Source organism: Triticum urartu, chromosome 3A, assembly GCF_056163025.1.
Source record: "Triticum urartu cultivar PI428250 chromosome 3A, HENAU_Tu73, whole genome shotgun sequence".
Lineage (NCBI taxonomy): Eukaryota > Viridiplantae > Streptophyta > Magnoliopsida > Poales > Poaceae > Triticum > Triticum urartu.
The window spans coordinates 177,026,140-177,043,941 of NC_141875.1; the positions used below are offsets into that span (position 1 = coordinate 177,026,140).

The 17,802-nt window shown below is 53.6% G+C and overlaps 1 protein-coding gene across 1 annotated transcript; it reads left to right on the forward strand.

The window, feature by feature from the left end:
• The first annotated feature begins 908 nt into the window (after positions 1-908).
• Positions 909-13,567, forward strand: LOC147979103 (uncharacterized). The gene is made up of 2 exons (XM_087515037.1): positions 909-1,808; positions 13,496-13,567. Exons 1-2 carry the CDS (start codon positions 909-911, stop codon positions 13,565-13,567), a joined length of 972 nt encoding a protein of 323 aa, XP_087371163.1.
• The last annotated feature ends 4,235 nt before the right edge of the window (positions 13,568-17,802 follow it).

Here is a 17,802-nt window from a genome sequence, read left to right on the forward strand (position 1 = left end):
GTTCTTGCTCAGCCCGTAGCAGCCACGTAAAACTTGCAACAACAAAGTAGAGGACGTCTAACTTGTTTTTGCAGGGCATGTTGTGATGTGATATGGTCAGGACATGATGCTATATTTTATTGTATGAGATGATCATGTTTTGTAACCGAGTTATCAACAACTGGCAGGAGCCATATGGTTGTCGCTTTATTGTATGCAATGCAATCGCCCTATAATTGCTTTACTTTATCACTAATTGGTAGCGATAGTTGTAGAAGCCATAGTTGGCGAGACGACAATGATGCTACGATGGAGATCAAGGTGTCACGCCGGTAATGATGGTGATCATGACGGTGCTTCGGAGATGGAGATCACAAGCACAATATGATGATGGCCATATCATATCACTTATATTGATTGCATGTGATGTTTATCATTTATGCATCTTATCTTGCTTTGATTGACAGTAGCACTATAAGATGATCTCTCACTAAATTTCAAGATAAAAGTGTTCTCCCTGAGTATGCACCATTGCCAAAGTTCGTCGTGCCCAGACACCACGTGATGATCGTGTGTGATAAGCTCTATGTCCATCTACAACGGGTGCAAGCCAGTTTTGCACATGCAGAATACTCAGGTTAAACTTGACGAGCCTAGCATATGCAGATATGGCCTCGGAACTAGACCGAAAGGTCGAGCGTGAATCATATAGTAGATATGATCAACATAGTGATGTTCACCATTGAAAACTACTCCATTTCACGTGATGATCGGTTATAGTTTAGTTGATTTGGATCACGTGATCACTTAGATGATTAGGGGGATGTCTATCTAAGTGGGAGTTTTAAGTAATATGATTAATTGAACTTAAATTTATCATGAACTTAGTACTTGATAGTATTTTGCATGTCTATGTTTGTTGTAGATAGATGGCTCGTGCTGTTGTTCCGTTGAATTTTAATGCGTTCCTTGAGAAAGCAAAGTTGAAAGATGATGGTAGAAATTACACGGACTGGGTCCGTAACTTGAGGATTATCCTCATTGCTACACAGAAGAATTACGTCCTGGAAGCACCGCTAGGTGCCAAACCTACTGCAGTAGCAACACCAGATGTTAAGAACATCTGGCAAAGCAAAGCCGATGACTACTCGATAGTTCAGTGTGCCATGCTTTACGGCTTAGAACCGGGACTTCAACGACGTTTTGAACGTCATGGAGCATATGAGATGTTCCAGGAGTTGAAGTTAATATTTCAAGCAAATGCCCGGATTGAGAGATATGAAGTCTCCAATAAGTTCTACAGCTTCAAGATGGAGGAGAATAGTTCTGTCAGTGAGCATATACTCAGAATGTCTGGGTATAACAATCACTTGATTCAACTAGGAGTTAATCTTCCGGATGATAGCGTCATTGACAGAATTCTTCAATCACTGCCACCAAGCGACAAGAGCTTCGTGATGAACTATAACATGCAAGGGATGGATAAGACGATTCCCGAGCTCTTCGCAATGCTAAAGGCTACGGAGCTAGAAATCAAGAGGGAGCATCAAGTGTTGATGGTCAATAAGACCACCAGTTTCAAGAAAAAGGGCAAAGGGAAGAAGAAGGGGGACTTCAAAAAGAACAGCAAACAAGTTGCTGCTCAAGAGAAGAGACCCAAGTCTGGACCTAAGCCTGAGACTAAGTGCTTCTACTGCAAGCAGACTGGTCATTGGAAGCGGAACTGCCCCAAGTATTTGGCGGATAAGAAGGATGGCAAGGTGAGCAAAAGTATATGTGATATACATGTTATTGATGTGTACCTTACTAGAGCTCGCAGTAGCACCTGGGTATTTGATACTGGTTCTGTTGCTAATATTTGCAACTCAAAACAAGGACAACGGATTAAGCGAACATTGGCTAAGGATGAGGTGACGATGCGCGTGGGAAATGGTTCCAAAGTCGATGTGATCGCCGTCGGCACACTACCTCTACATCTACCTTCGGGATTAGTTTTAGACCTAAATAATTGTTATTTGGTGCCAGCGTTGAGCATGAACATTATATCTGGATCTTGTTTAATGCGAGAAGGTTATTCATTTAAATATGAGAATAATGGTTGTTCTATTTATATGAGTAATATTTTTTATGGTCATGCACCCTTAAGGAGTGGTCTATTTTTGATGAATCTTGATAGTAGTGATACTGCTACTGTCGGTGTACTAGAGTAGGGGTACCCTAGTATCCCGAACTTGTGCACGGGCAGTCGCAGCGTCCCACGGCAAAGCTTGCCGGGTGACCGCCAAGGTCCTCCGTGGTTCCTTTGGAGCCATTCAAGAACAAAGTATCCAAGTCAAAGAGACAAGACCCCGGCAAGAGGAGCTTGCCGGGAAGGCCAACCAAGGCACCTCAAGACCCCGGCAAGAGGAGCTTGCCGAGAAGGCCAACCAAGGCATCTCAAGGAGCTTGCCGCAACGCGCCACGCGTCCCGGCAAGGCCCGGTGAGCGATAAGCTCCCGGGCGCGACAAGACAACGACCGCGGCAAGGCGCTTGCCGCGGCAAGCCACTACTCTGTGCCCGCGCTCCAGCACGTCCACCAACGTGTCGCTCTGGGACCCTTCCAGGCGTGCGTGGCGGGAGGCTGTGCAGCCAGCGGCGCGCGGTGGCAAGCGGCGCTGACAAGATTGCCATCGTGGCGAGCGGTGGCGTCCCTGACGATCCCTTTTACACTATTTAGGCGACACAGACGGGCATTTAAGGCCCTTGTCCCCTGCCGTCAGGGTTAGGTATGATACACTGTAGCAGGTAGCTGTACCTACCGCGGCACCTTTCCATTTTTACCCTTTGCCTCCGTTGCCACCTGTCGGTGACCCCTTGAGCATATAAAAGGAGGCCCATGAACAATGTAGAGGGGGGTTAGCTGGCTCAGATACACTCATTCTCGGTCTCGTTAGCTGCTGGTGTGTACTGTAGCACTCCGCGCTCCCGAGCAAGAACTCAATACAAATCACAAAGCAGGAGTAGGGTTTTACGCATCCGTGCGGCCCGAACCTGGGTAAACCGCTCGCGTACTTCGCCTCGATCCGCTCTTTGCACGATCTCCGCCCCCGCCGAACCGAAAGGGACTCGGTCCGCCGGTCCCATAGGTGCCCGTGGATCAGTACCCCGGCATCTTTGGCGCGCCAAGTAGGGGGCGTTGAGGTTGTGTGAACCAGATCCGGCGTTCTCGCGAGCTAGATCTTCGTCATCTTCATCGACATGCCACCGAAGAAGAAGGTTTCGGAGGCGGCTGCTCTGTCCGCGCCGAACCCACCATCGCCGGAGCAAACGGCTGATGGAGCAGGCGCCGGCGGAAGAACGCGCGTCGACGAGGGAGCTCACGGTGCTGCCAGGTCCAAGGACAAGGCTGCGCTGCCCATCGGCGGCGTAGCCGGCTCCCACAACGACCGGGCGCACTCCAAGACCTCGGCGTCCGTACATGCACCACGCCCATCTCAGGAGGCGCGGGACCGGCAGCGTCATGGTACTCACGGTAACATGCGTTTGCTAGACCAAGATCGAGCTGGTGGATCTCGGAGCGCTCAGGACCACCATGCACACCAACATGCTGGCGCGAGCGAGACACGGTCGCCTGGACGGGATACTGCTCCTTCTAACGTGGTTAGAAGTCCGAGCATATCCCGCTCCTCGCACCGTTTGCCACCGCCACCCGCCACTGCAGCAGAAGCTTTGGCGCGAGCTCAACTTCTCCTGGACTACCCTCCAACGGCAGACAAGATCGACGACTGGAGGGCTACCATTCAGAGTCTCATCGGCTTTGCCAACGGCGACACTCAACGGCAGCCGAGCACGTCGCAGCCGCAGCCGGTCAGCCAGGCGCGAGCCGGTGGCGACAAGACCGGTGGGGGTGCAACCACTGTGCACTCTCCACCCCAAAGGCCAAGATCGCCGTCTCGCCGGATCCACCTCGACAGTGACAACACCGCGTCATCAGATCCACGAGCTCATCGCGATCAGCGCCAAGTTCTTCAAGAACTACAACAAGAAGATGCTCATACTCGCATCGAGCGCCGAAGAGAAGCGCGACGTCAATCAGACCAGCGCGCTGGGCCCTCTGTCGACATGCATGCGCCGGGAGAACCAGGCGACTTGCCGTACGCGGTAGGTTGCCCTGCGTTCACTCGTGAGCTGCGGCAAGTCCAGTGGCCCAGCACGAAGAATTTCAAACCAGACGTACCAGAGAAGTACGACGGCAAGACGCATCCGTCGGAGTTCCTCAGCATCTACACCATCGCGGTGCAGGCTGCCGGGGGCGGGACGACAAGATCCTTGCCAACTACTTCCCGCTGGTGCTCAAGCCCAACGTCAGGTCCTGGCTCATGCACTTGCCGGACAACTCCATATCCTCCTGGGCAGACCTATGCCATCAGTTTGTCGGCGCCTTTACAGGCGGCCACAAACCTCATGGCCAAGAGAGCGACCTTCATCTGCTCGCCCAGAAGGAAGGAGAGCCCCTACGCAAGTACATTCAGAGGTTCAGCCGTGTACAGTATAACATCCCAGACGTCCACCCCGCCGCGGTCATCAGCGCGTTCCATCAGAATGTGCGTAACCGCAGGATGCGGGAGGAGATGGCGATGTGCAGGATTAGAGACATCAGTGAGCTGTATGTCCTGGCCGACAAGTGTGCACGCGCTGAGGAAGGAAACTCCCCGGAGAGAAGACCGGAGCAGAAGGATCTGACAGCGAGGATGCTGCCCCGACAAAGAGAAACCGGCGGTGGAACAGGAAGAAGAAAGGCAAAGAGGTGCTAGTCGTTGAGCAGTCCGGCAACGAAGGTGGCGCCAAGAAGGCCGAAGTTGGTAGCTCCGGCAAGGAGATTGCCGCATGCACCAACTGCCAGGCTGTGGCAGTCGCCGACAAGCAGGACGGCACCGACAAGCAGTACTGCAAGATTCACCGCACCAAGGGTCATGACCTCCAGAGCTGCAAGAAAGTCGAGCAGCTTGTCCAGCAGCAAAAGGCTGAGTACGAGCGACGCGACAAGGAGAGGGCCCAAGGAGGTGCTGGAGAATCCGGCAAGAAGCGCGCCGGCCGGGGAGGACGCCGCGGCAAGGCCAAGCAGCGGCAAGGAGATAGACCTCCCCGCGGCCGCGACAACGATGAAGACGACGACGATGACGAAGACATGGATGATGTCGAGACCAGCGAGCAGGAGTTCCAGAAAGCCACAGAGGTCTTGTGCGTTGACGGTGGTGCTTCTCTGCATACTTCGCACCGCCAACTCAAACAGTGGGTGCGGGAAGTCAATGCAGCAGAACCACCTATCGAATCGCGCAAGCTTCTGAAATGGTCCAGCACGCCTATCATCTTTGACATTGAGGACCACCCTGATCGCACAACTGCGGTGGGTGTTTGCCGATGTTGGTTTCACCAACTATCCGCAACCTCAAGGTCACTAAGATGCTAGTTGACGGCGGGGCCGGCTTGAACCTGATCTCCTCCGCTGTACTCCAGAAACTCCAGATCCCTGACAGCGAGCTTGAAGAGACCGGCACATTTCAAGGAATCAATCCGGGAAGGAGCAAGCCGAAGGGGAAGGTCACGTTGCCAGTTACATTTGGCAGCGAGCTGAACTTCAGGACTGAGAGGGTCACTTTTGACGTTGCCGATATTCCATTACCTTACAATGGGATACTTGGCCGTCCAGCACTCGCCAAGTTCATGGCAGCCTCTCACTACGCATACAACATGCTGAAGATGCCAGGCCCGATAAGCGTCATCTCTGTCCCCGGTGACAAGAAGGACGCTCTTATCTGCGCCCACAAGATCTACCGGGAAGCAGCAGCCGCAGCAGAACGCGAGTCACTTGCCGCTGAAGCTCCCGGGGGGAAGAAGACCAAGTCCGGCAAGAGTTCTGATGCCCACTCCGGCAAGCGCACCTCTTCGGAGTGCTGCGCTGCCGTCGAGGACGCACCATCGAGCTCCACCGGCAAGTATAAGAAGACGATGGCAGCTCCGCCAGAGACGAAAAAGGTGTCCGCCAAGGAGGACGGCACTAGTGGTACCTTCACCATCAGTGCCACTCTCGACCCTAAATAGGAAAGCGCGCTCATTGCTTTCCTGCGGGCGAATGTCAACGTGTTTGCGTGGCAACCGTCTGACATCCCCGGTGTTCCCAGGAAAGTAATTGAGCACCACCTTGCCGTTTGTCCTCATGCGCGGCCCGTCAAGCAGAAGGTCAGGAAGAAAGCAGTGGAGCGCCAAGAATTCATCGCAGAAGAGATCAAGAAGTTGGAAGCAGCAGGCCTTGTTAGAGGAGTGCTCCATCCTACGTGGTTGGCCAATCCTGTAGTCGTGCGCAAGGCAAACGGGAAATGGAGACTTTGTATTGATTTTACCGATGTTAACAAAGCTTGCCCCAAAGACCCATTTCCTTTGTCGCGCATTGACCAGATTGTTGACTCCACAGCCGGATGTGATTTGCTTTCATTTCTTGACGCATACTCAGGATATCATCAGATCTTCATGGCAGAAGAGGATGAGGAGAAGACCGCATTTATTACTCCATGTGGCACGTACTGTTTCGTACGGATGCCTTTCGGATTAAAAAATGCTGGTTCAACATTTGCAAGGGTGGTTCATGTCGCTCTTGAGCCGCAAATACACAGAAATATGGAAGCATACATGGATGATATAGTGGTCAAGAGAAAGGACAGGGCAACTCTGATTCAAGATTTAGACGAGACCTTTGCAAATCTGCGCAAGATCAGCCTCAAGCTCAACCCAGAGAAGTGTGTGTTTGGAGTTCCCTCCGGCAAGCTTCTCGGGTTCTTCGTGTCAGCGGGGAATTGAAGCCAATCCCGACAAGATCAAGGCCATTGAGCAGATTGAAGCACCCAAGCGCGTCAAGGATGTACAAAGACTTGCCGGTTGCGTGGCTGCTCTCAGCAGGTTTATCTCTAGGTCTGCTGAGCGCGCCCTGCCATTTTTCAAATTATTGAAAAAGGCAGGTCCAATGAAATGGACTCTGGAAGCGGAGGCTGCGCTGCAAGACTTGAAGAGATACCTGTCCTCCCCTCCAATACTTGTCGCACCTAAGCCACAAGAGAAGTTGCTGCTGTACATAGCGGCAACCAATCAAGTGGTTAGTGCTGCGTTAGTAGCAGAGAGGGAGGCAGATGACGAGCCCGCAACCACGGCAAGCACATCCAGCGACAAGCAGGGGGCTTCCCCGACAAGCTCTGGTCCCGACAAAGATGAATCTGCGCAGATGCACGAGGAGATACAAAAGAAAATGGTGCAGCGCCCAGTTTACTTTGTCAGTTCCCTTCTACAGGGGGCTAGGTCAAGGTACTCTGGCATGCAGAAATTGCTTTTCGGCCTTCTCATGGCCTCGAGAAAGCTGCGCCATTACTTCCAAGCACATGAGATCACAGTTGTCACTCGCTTTCCGCTGAAGAGGATACTACAAAATCCAGAAGCGACAGGCAGGATTGTTGAGTGGGCACTGGAACTGTTGAGCTTTGGCCTCAAGTTTGAGAGTACTTCAACTATCTAGAGCAGAGCATTGGCAGAATTTATAGCAGAATGGACGCCAACACCAGATGAAGAAATTCCAGAAACGAGCATCCCCATCGAAGAAGCAGGCAAAGAGTGGCTGATGTACTATGATGGTGCCTTTTCGCTGCAAGGTGCCGGCGCTGGTGTGCTGCTTGTCGCACCCACTAGAGAGAACCTCAAGTACGTAGTCCAGATGCACTTTCCCAAGGAGCAAGCAACAAACAATACTGCACAGTATGAAGGCTTGCTTACCGGTCTCAGGATCGCGGCAGACCTTGGGATCAAGAAGCTCATTGTCAGGGGTGACTCACAGCTTGTCGTCCGCCAAGTGAACAAGAACTATCAGAGTCCGTTGATGGAAGCTTACGTCGACGAAGTGAGAAAGCTAGAAGAGCACTTTGACGGCCTACAAATGGAGCATGTTCCAAGAGCTCAGAACGCCATTGCCGATGGCCTGTCAAAGTGCGCCGCACTTAAATTACCTGTGGAACCAGGGATCTTTGTGCTCAAGCTGACTCAGCCATCCGTAACGCCATCAACTGGATAGAGCAAGAAGAGGAAGTTGATTTCTGGTGACTATTTGCCGGCAGAGCTTCCCGAAGCCGCCGCCAAGAAGGTCCCCAAGATCAACGCCAAGAGCGCTGAGGAGAAGTCTGCTCCGGCAAGCCCTAGGGTTTGTCCCGTTGAAGCAGAAGCTCCCGACAAGTTTTGCTCCGGCAAGCTTGCCAGGGAACGTCACGCTCCGGCAGAGCCGCAGGTTCTCGCTGTAGAAGCGGATGTTCCCACAGCAGTCCCCAAGATCAATGCCAAGAGCGCTGAGGAGCAGTCTGCTCCGGCAAACCCCAGGGTTTGTTCCGTTGAAGCAGAAGCTCCCGGCAAGTTTTGCTCCGGCAAGCTTGTCGGGGAACGTCAAGCTCCGGCAGATCCGCAGGTTCTCGCCGTAGAAGCGGATATTCCCGCAGCGGCAGATTTGCCTTTAGTCCTTGTTGTCGAGCCACAAGCTCCAGCATGGGCGCAGCAGATTGTCCGTTTCCTTCAGACAGGAGAACTTCCCGAGGAGACAGAAGAAGCGGAAAGAGTAGCCCGGCAGTCAAGTATGTACCAGTCTGTCGACAAGACACTGTACATAAGAAGACTCAACGGTGTGAAATTGAAGTGTATTCACCGGGAAGACGGACAAAAGCTGTTGGTAGAGATACATGGAGACATATGTGGCCACCACATCGGCACAAGAGCACTTGTCGGCAAAGCATTCCGTCAAGGTTTCTTTTGGCCGACAGCCCTCCAGGATGCAACTGCACAAGTAACCAAGTGTGAAGCGTGCCAGTTCCATTCCAAGCAGATACACCAACCAGCTCAAGCTCTCCAGACGATCCCTTTATCCTGGCCATTTTCGGTCTGGGGGCTCGACATCCTCGGCCCCTTTCCCCGAGCAATCGGGGGCTTTGAGTACTTGTACGTTGCAATCGACAAGTTCACAAAGTGGCCGGAAGTGGAACCAGTGAGGAAGGTGACAGCACAGTCAGCAGTCAAGTTCTTCAGGTCGATTGTTTGCCGCTTCGGGATCCCTAACAGGATAATCACCGACAACGGTACACAATTCACGAGCCGCACCTTCATGCAGTACGTCCAAGATCTTGGCGCAAAGGTCTGCTTCGCTTCTGTTGCTCACCTGAGAAGCAATGGTCAAGCAGAGAGGGCAAATGCTGAAGTGCTGCACGAGCTCAAGACCAGGACTTTCGACAGGCTGCACAAGTGCGGAAGAAACTGGATCGAGGAGCTGCCGGTGGTTCTTTGGTCGATCAAAACGACGCCAAATCGAGCCACTAGCCAGACACCTTTCGCTCTAGTCTATGGAGCAGAGGCAGTTCTCCCCACGGAACTCGTATACGGGTCACCTCGACTGCTCGCTTATGATGAGCTCGAGCAAGAGCAGCTGCGACAAGATGACGCGCTGCTCCTTGAGGAAGACCGTCTTCAGGCTGCTGTGTGAGCTGCTCGCTACCAGCAAGCTTTGCGCCGCTACCATAGCCGCAAAGTTAATGCCAGAAGTCTCGAGGAAGGCGACCTTGTTCTTCGGCGTGTTCAGTCCACCAAGAATTCCAACAAGTTGACGCCGAAGTGGGAAGGCCCTTACCGGGTGAAATGAGTCACTAGGCCTGGCGCTGTCCGCCTTGAGACCGAAGATGGCATTCCGGTGAGCAACTCCTGGAACATTGAGCTTCTTCGTAAGTTTTACCCGTAAGGCGTGGTTGCCGGAACCTGTTCCGGCAACCACCTTTTGTACAAGTCTTGCCGCTGTTGCATGTAAACCTTTGTACAAAGCCGAGCGCAGACCCCGTGCATAAGTAAAGCTCATGTGCTCCGCACATTTTGTCAATTTCATGCTTTCTATTTTATGCATGTGTTATCTGACACTTTGTGTAGCACCTAAACCCCGGTAAGCAATAACGAGCCGTAAGGCTCCATATCTTTATTTTCTCTTCTTTCTTTTCTCTCAAGGAAAGAAAGGTTCCCTCGCCCACAAGTTTGCCGGGGAGGAAAGGAGAAGACGATGGTATGGACCAGGCGTCGTTCAAGAAAGTTTCGCCTTGCCGGGAAGCAAACAACAGAAAAGCTAAGTTGCCAAAGTTTGAGCAATCAAATTTTTTAAGTTTTAAGTTATCTCCCTTGAACGACCGCACTTTGTATGGGAAACCTGTGCGCGGAGGAACCAACTCGTAGCTAGTTGCGCCCTTACTTTGTTTCGAGTCTGCTCAACAACTTAAGTGAGCTGCAACTAGTTGCGACAAGGTTTCTTGTCGGTAGCGGCACCGCCAGCAGGCTGCTGACGTTCCGCACTCAGCGCTCGCGGCTCAGGTGCCTGCACCGGCAAGTTCCCTAAAAGCGTAGGGCGAAAACATACAAAGGGAGGAATCAAGTAAAGGGAATAACATTGCAATCATTACCCAGAATAAAAGTTATATTACAAAGATAGCTTGTCGCAGCTCTAATAGATTGTTTTCATAACATGATAAACAGCGACAAGGAAAGAAGAAATGGGCGGCCTAATCTACGTGATCGCCCTCGATCCTCTTGATCCCGCTCACCTTGTCCACAATGGGTGCGACAAGGGCCTTGAGCGCCTCCAGATCGGCATCCGGCGGCAGGGTCTTGAGGACGTTGGTGAAGTTGAGGCCCGGATTGCGGAAGGCCACCTTCACCAACACTTTCTGAAGAGCTCCCGCGCAGATCTTGCGTGACTCGTCGGCCAGCTACTTTGGGATCCTCTCCCGGAGTCGCCGGAGGGCCGTCGCCACGCCCTTGAAGAATAAGACGAGCTTGGCACTGGGTTGGAGGTTCTCGTCAGAGGGATACCCGAGATCCTCCATCCCCAGCTGCGCCAACTCCCTGTTAATATCTGTGGCGGCAACCACAAGACTCTCCGTCCAATGCTCCACAGTCTCCCTGAAGGCGTTTTGGGTGGCGGCAACACTCTCTAGCAGCGCCTTGTCGGCCTTGATCTCCTCCTTCAAGGCCGCCTCCTGCTTCTTGGCGCCGTCCAGCGTCCTGGTCAAAGTGGTCAGCTTTGACTCAAGATCCGCGTTGGAGTCCTTGGCGGCGCTGAGCTGTTTGCCCTTCTCGGCAAGATCGGCTTCTAGCTGTGCCACCTTCGTCTCCAACTCCTTCTCGGCGGCCTCGGCGGCGGCGGCAGCGTCCTCTGCTTGCTTGAGGGCTCCGCCGAGTTTTTCCTCGCGCACGGCAAGCTCCTCCTCGTGGGCGTCAAGATTGACCTTCCGCTGCGCCAGCTCGCCCTCCTCCGCGGATAGCTTCACAGCGGCAAGTCGCTGTTGCTCTTCGACTTCGGCCTTCTCGAGGAGGAAGGCCTTCTGCGCTTCAGCGAGCCGCTCCCGCTCCTCCGCCAGGGATCGGAGGGCTTCCCGGTGGAAACCCCCGAGCTCTTCCGCATGCTTTTCGATGTCTGCTCCCACCTTCGCGACAAGCGCCTCATGGGATTCCAGCTTGGCTTGCCGCACGTGGTAGAGCGACAGCAACTTCCGCAGCAGCCGCTCCTCCTCAGACTCGTTGCTGCTGCTGCTTGGCGCGTCAACCAGCGTCAGCCCAGCGGAGGCGAGCACTTCCCCGTCGAAGATCTCTCCCTCGACCGGTGCCTTGGAGCTCGACGCCCAGGGGAGGTTGATGAAGACGCCTTCACCGGCCTTCAAGTATACGCCTGGCTGGGGCTCTTCAGAGCCTGGCGCTGCGGCAGCGGCGGACGGGTCGGCGGTCGGTGCAGCGCCTGGTGCTCCTGCGGCCTCAGGGCCGTCAGTGCGATCGCCAGACCCCTCGCCAGTTGCCGCGGCGGCAGCCTTGGCGGCCTCTGCGCCGGCGGCATCGCCACCACCGGCTGCTTCGTCGGCGGCGACCTCGATCTCCATCAGCTCTGCAGCGGATGGGTCTGACGGCCGGAAAAGGGGGAAGAGTCAATCAAAAATCCAACAAAAAGAAGATCAAAAGAAGAAGAACCCAAGGGAAGTTTTGAAGCAAGAGGAGTACCTGCACCAGGTTCTGCAGTCGTGGTCTCCGCTGTCGGGGGGCCGCTGGTGCTGTCCCTTGCCGGAGAACCCTCCCTTGCCGGAGACTTCTCCCTTACCGGGAAGCCCTCCCTTGCCGGAGAATTCTCCCTTGTCGGGGGATTCTCCCTTGGCTCCTGGTGGGGCTGCTCTGCTCCTACACAAATCAGCAATCAAATGTCAGCAAAGACAAAGTATCCATGCGCACCTCACAAGCAGAAAGCAAACCATATACTTACGCTGGGGGCTGCTCTGGAGAAAGGTTGCCGGGTCCGGCAAGGTTGTCTCGGGCGCACCTCCTGTTGTCGCAGTAGGTTCGTCCTCGATGACAATCACCGGGACCTTGGCCCTCTTTGCTGCTCTCTGGGCCAGAGTCCTAAAGAAGAACAAGTTCAGAGAAAAGCAAATCAAATACAAGACCAAACAGCAAGAATTGAAGAACTGCAAGTACAGCAAGAGAAGCTTACTCTTCTTCTTCTTCCTCGTCGGAGCTGAACGCGGAGAAGTCGAAGTCCGGCGCGCGCCCGGCGCGAGGAGGTGGAGGAGAAGCTTCCCTTGGCCGCTTGGCGGGAGCAGTGGCGGTGGTCTGAGACGACCCTGCTCCGGCTGCCGGCGCGGCGTGAGCAGCGGCAGGAACTGAAGCGGTGGTCCGGCTAGACCCCGCTCCAGTTGCCGTCGCAGCATGAGGCGCTCCCGCGGCAACGATGTTTGCCGCGGTGGAGCGTGTCACGCGGCGCGGCGACTGTTGACCCGCTTGCCGCTCCGCCACGTCACCGGCCTTGCGGAGGCGCCTTCTTGGTGGGGATGGAGGCTCTGCTTGCGGCGAGCTGCCCGAAGATGAGGAGGAAGAGGAGTTGATTTCCAATGAGCCGCTCGTGTCCTTGGCGGGCTCGCTCGGCTCGGCGTCACGCCCGGCAAGCTCCTTCTTGCCTGCGGGCTCCCCTCGCTCGGCATGGCTTGCCGCTTCTGCTGCATCTGCCTCCTCCACGGTGAATCCAAATTCACCTGCGGCCGCGGCTGCCGCCGCCTCTTCCAACCTAGTGGCGATGCGCGTCAGCTCCTCGTCGGTGGTGTCGCGGGTGAGGCCATCCTTCTCGTCGGAGCGGATCGGCACTTCCACCAAGTCATCGAAGAACTGCTGCACGACGTCGCCTGCAGGCTCCTGCCAAGTTGGCACAATTCCATGCGAGTCGCACTCCGGCATCATTGCACGGATGCGGTCGAGCGAGGAATTGTAGCACAGCGAAACGACGCCCCCCGGCAACCTGAAAACTTCGGGATGTTGGGGGTCATACTTGAAGAGCTCCTGGAGCATCGCGTTGAGCTCCAGAACTGTGAAGTTGAAGTTGAGGCCCGGACGCAGCCTCATGATGTCTGCCGCGTTCTTGAACTCCCAAGTTGGCCTCCCCCGTTCCTGCAGGGGAGCGATGTGGCGGCGAAGGAAATCTGCGCCAACAGCACCTACAGTGAGCCCGTCAAGCCTGAGGCGTAGGATCCTGGTGACGGCAATCTTCAGCCTGTCATCTTCCGGGGCCACGTCACTCCAATCGCTGCCGTGTGCTACTGGGGTTTGGCGCCGGGTGGTGAATGGCTGTGGGTTCTCCTCGTCAATCCAGCACCAGTCTGCTCTCCACTCCTCCCACTTGCCGCGGAATTCTCCCTCCAGATAGGTTTCCTTCTTGCCGGCCCTCGAGATCCAGGCGATTCCGCCGGATAGAGGCTCTCCTCTCTCTACTCGGGGTATGAAGAAGTGGCGAAAGAGGGCTACGTTGGGATGGACCCCGACAAAGTTTTCGCAGAGATGTGCGAAAACTGCCATGGTCAGAACGGCATTGGGGGTGAAGTCGAGGAGGTGGAACCCGTAGGTATTCATGATGTCGCAAAAGAATTCAGAGAAAGGCGGGCAGAGCCCGCAGGAGAAGAACAATGCGAAGAAAGGGTATCCGTTTGGGGCCTTCTTCCAAGCGGCGGCGGGGAGTACCTTCGTGCGCGGATGCGCACGCATCTCCGTCGACCAGAAGAGGTAGTAGTTCTCCCTCAGCTCCTTCGCGGTAAGCTTGGGGGGAAGACGGCCCGCTCCTTCCGCAGCGCCGCAAGCCGCTGCGCCTTGGTCGACTTCACGACCTTCCCCTTGTCGGCTTTTGGAGCCATGGCGGAAGTAGTGGAGGAGGTCGACGGCCTTGGTGGTGCTGGTGGCGATGGGGGGCGGAGCGCTGCTCTCTCTCTCTCAGCTTTGGGAAGGCGAGGGAGCGGCGGAGATTTCTGAGATTGGAAGCAGCAACGGGCGAATGGGCGAACTTCCCTTGTTTCCCCTGCTTATAAAGAGGGAAGGGGCGGACGTTCCGCATTTCCGAATAAATAAACCACCCATGGTCTTTCCCACAACGCCGCATTCAACGCGTGCCGTTCGGGGAGGGCGCGGCGGATACGGAGTGAGATACGGCGTAACCTAGGCCGCGCGTGCTCGTGCCCTGTTTTGGGCCTAGCCCAACAGAGCTCGGCACTGTGTATGGCCCAGGCCCGGGGGCTCCTGTCGGTGTACTAGAGTAGGGGTACCCTAGTATCCCGAACTTGTGCACGGGCAGTCGCAGCGTCCCGCGGCAAAGCTTGCCGGGTGACCGCCAAGGTCCTCCGTGGTTCCTTTGGAGCCATTCAAGAACAAAGTATCCAAGTCAAAGAGACAAGACCCCGGCAAGAGGAGCTTGCCGGGAAGGCCAACCAAGGCACCTCAAGACCCCGGCAAGAGGAGCTTGCCGGGAAGGCCAACCAAGGCATCTCAAGGAGCTTGCCGTGACGCGCCACGTGTCCCGGCAAGGCCCGGTGAGCGATAAGCTCCCCGGCGCGACAAGACAAAGACCGCGGCAAGGCGCTTGCCGTGGCAAGCCACTACTCTGTGCCCGCGCTCCAGCACGTCCACCAACGTGTCGCTCTGGGACCCTTCCAGGCGTGCGTGGCGGGAGGCTGTGCAGCCAGCGGCGCGCGGTGGCAAGCGGCGCTGACAAGATTGCCATCGTGGCGAGCGGTGGCGTCCCTGCCGGTCCCTTTTACACTATTTAGGCGACACAGACGGGCATTTAAGGCCCTTGTCCCCTGCCGTCAGGGTTAGGTATGATACACTGTAGCAGGTAGCTGTACCTACCGCGGCACCTTTCCATTTTTACCCTTTGCCTCCGTTGCCACCTGTCGGTGACCCCTTGAGCATATAAAAGGAGGCCCATGCGCAACATAGAGGGGGGTTAGCTGGCTCAGATACACTCACGCTCGGTCTCGTTAGCTGCTGGTGTGTACTGTAGCACTCCGCGCTCCCGAGCAAGAACTCAATACAAATCATAAAGCAGGAGTAGGGTTTTACGCATCCGTGCGGCCCGAACCTGGGTAAACCGCTCGCGTGCTTCGCCTCGATCCGCTCTTTGCACGATCTCCTCCCCCGCCGAACCGAAAGGGACTCGGTCCGCCGGTCCCATAGGTGCCCGTGGATCAGTACCCCGGCAGCTACCTCTTGAGCACTGCGTTGGTTTTCCCTTGAAGAGGAAAGGGTGATGCAGCAAAGTAGCATAAGTATTTCCCTTAGTTTTTGAGAACCAAGGTATCAATCCAGCAGGAGGCTACGCGTGAGTCCCTCGGACCTACACAAAACAAATAAATCCTCGCAACCAACGCGATAAGGGGTTGTCAATCCCTACACGGTCACTTACGAGAGTGAGATCTGATAGATATGATAAGATAATATTTTTGGTATTTTTATGATAAAGATGCAAAGTAAAATAAAAGGCAATGAAAATAGCTAAGTGTTGGAAGATTAATATGATGGAAGATAGACCCGGGGGCCATAGGTTTCACTAGTGGCTTCTCTCAAGAGCATAAGTATTTTACGGTGGGTGAACAAATTACTGTTGAGCAATTGACGGAACTGAGCATAGTTATCAGAATATCTAGGTATGATCATGTATATAGGCATCACGTCCAAGACAAGTAGACCGACTCCTGCTTGCATCTACTACTATTACTCCACACATTGACTGCTATCCAGCACGCATCTAGAGTATTAAGTTCATGAGAACAGAGTAACGCTTTAAGCAAGATGACATGATGTAGAGGGATAAATTCATGCAATATGATAAAAATCCCATCTTGTTATTGATGTCTACTAGACAACCTTCTTCTTGTAGACGTTGTTGGGCCTCCAAGTGCAAAGGTTTGTAGGACAGTAGAAAACTTCCCTCAAGTGGATGACCTAAGGTTTATCAATTCGTAGGAGGTGTAGGATGAAGATGGTCTCTCTCAAGCAACCCTGCAACCAAATAACAAAGAGTCTCTTGTGTCCCCAACACACCCAATACAATGGTAAATTGTATAGGTGCACTAGTTCGGCGAAGAGATGGTGATACAAGTGCAATATGGATAGTAGATATAGGTTTTTGTAATCCGAAAATATAAAAACAGCAAGGTAACTAATGATAAAAGTGAGCACAAACGGTATTGCAATGCTAGGAAATAAGGCCTAGGGTTCATAATTTCACTAGTGCAAGTTCTCTCAACAATAATAACATAATTGGATCACATAACTATCCCTCAACATGCAACAAAGAGTCACTCCGAAGTCACTAACAGCGGAGAACAAACGAAGAGATTATGGCAGGGTACGAAACCACCTCAAAGTTATTCGTTCAGATCGATCTATTCAAGAGTCCGTACTAGAATAACACCTTAAGACACAAATCAACCAAAACCCTAATGTCACCTACATACTCCAATGTCACCTCAAGTATCCGTGGGTATGATTATACGATATGCATCACACAATCTCAGATTCATCTATTCAAACCAACACAAAGAACTTCAAAGAGTGCCCCAAAGATTCTACCGGAGAGTCAAGACGAAAACGTGTGCCAACCCCTATGCATAGGTTCATGGGCGGAACCCGCAAGTTGATCACCAAAACATACATCAAGTGGATTATGTGATATCCCATTGTCACCACAGATAAGCACGTGCAAGACATACATCAAGTGTTCTCAAATCCTTAAAGACTCAATCCAATAAGATAACTTCAAAGGGAAAACACAATCCATTACAAGGGAGTAGAGGGGGAGAAACATCATAAGATCCAACTATAATAGCAAAGCTCGCGATACATCAAGATCGTACCACCTCAAGAACACGACAGAGAGAGAGAGAGATCAAACACATAGCTACTGGTACATACCCTCAGCCCTGAGGGTGAACTACTCCCTCCTTGTCATGGAGAGTACTGGGATGATGAAGATGGCCACCGGAGAGGGATTTCCCCCTCTGGCAGGGTGCCAGAACGGGTCTAGATTGGTTTTCGGTGGCTACGGAGGCTTCTGGCGGCGGAACTCCCGATCTATTCTGCTCCCCGAAGTTTTTAGGGCATATGGGTATATATGGGAGGAAGAAGTACGTCGGTGGATCTTCGGGCTGTCCACGAGGCAGGGGGTGCGCCCCCACCCTCGTGGGCAGCCCGGGACTCTCCTGGTCCATCTCCGATACTCCGTGGGCTTCTTCTGGTCCAAAAATAAGTTCCGTGAAGTTTCAGGTCAATTGGACTCCGTTTGATTTTCCTTTTCTGCGATACTCTAAAACAAGGAAAAAACAGAAAGTGGTACTAGGCTCTGGGTTAATAGGTTAGTCCCAAAAATAATATAAAAGTGTATAATAAAGCCCATAAACATCCAAAACAGATAATATAATAGCACGGAACAATAA

Bases quoted from the DNA above. Each gene is read 5' to 3' on its own strand.
- LOC147979103 (XM_087515037.1), top strand. From the start codon at position 909: ATGGCTCGTGCTGTTGTTCCGTTGAATTTTAATGCGTTCCTTGAGAAA. The intron at 1,809-13,495 runs GTATTTGATACT...CCGTTCCTGCAG, and splicing joins GAGCTCGCAGTAGCACCTGG to GGGAGCGATGTGGCGGCGAA.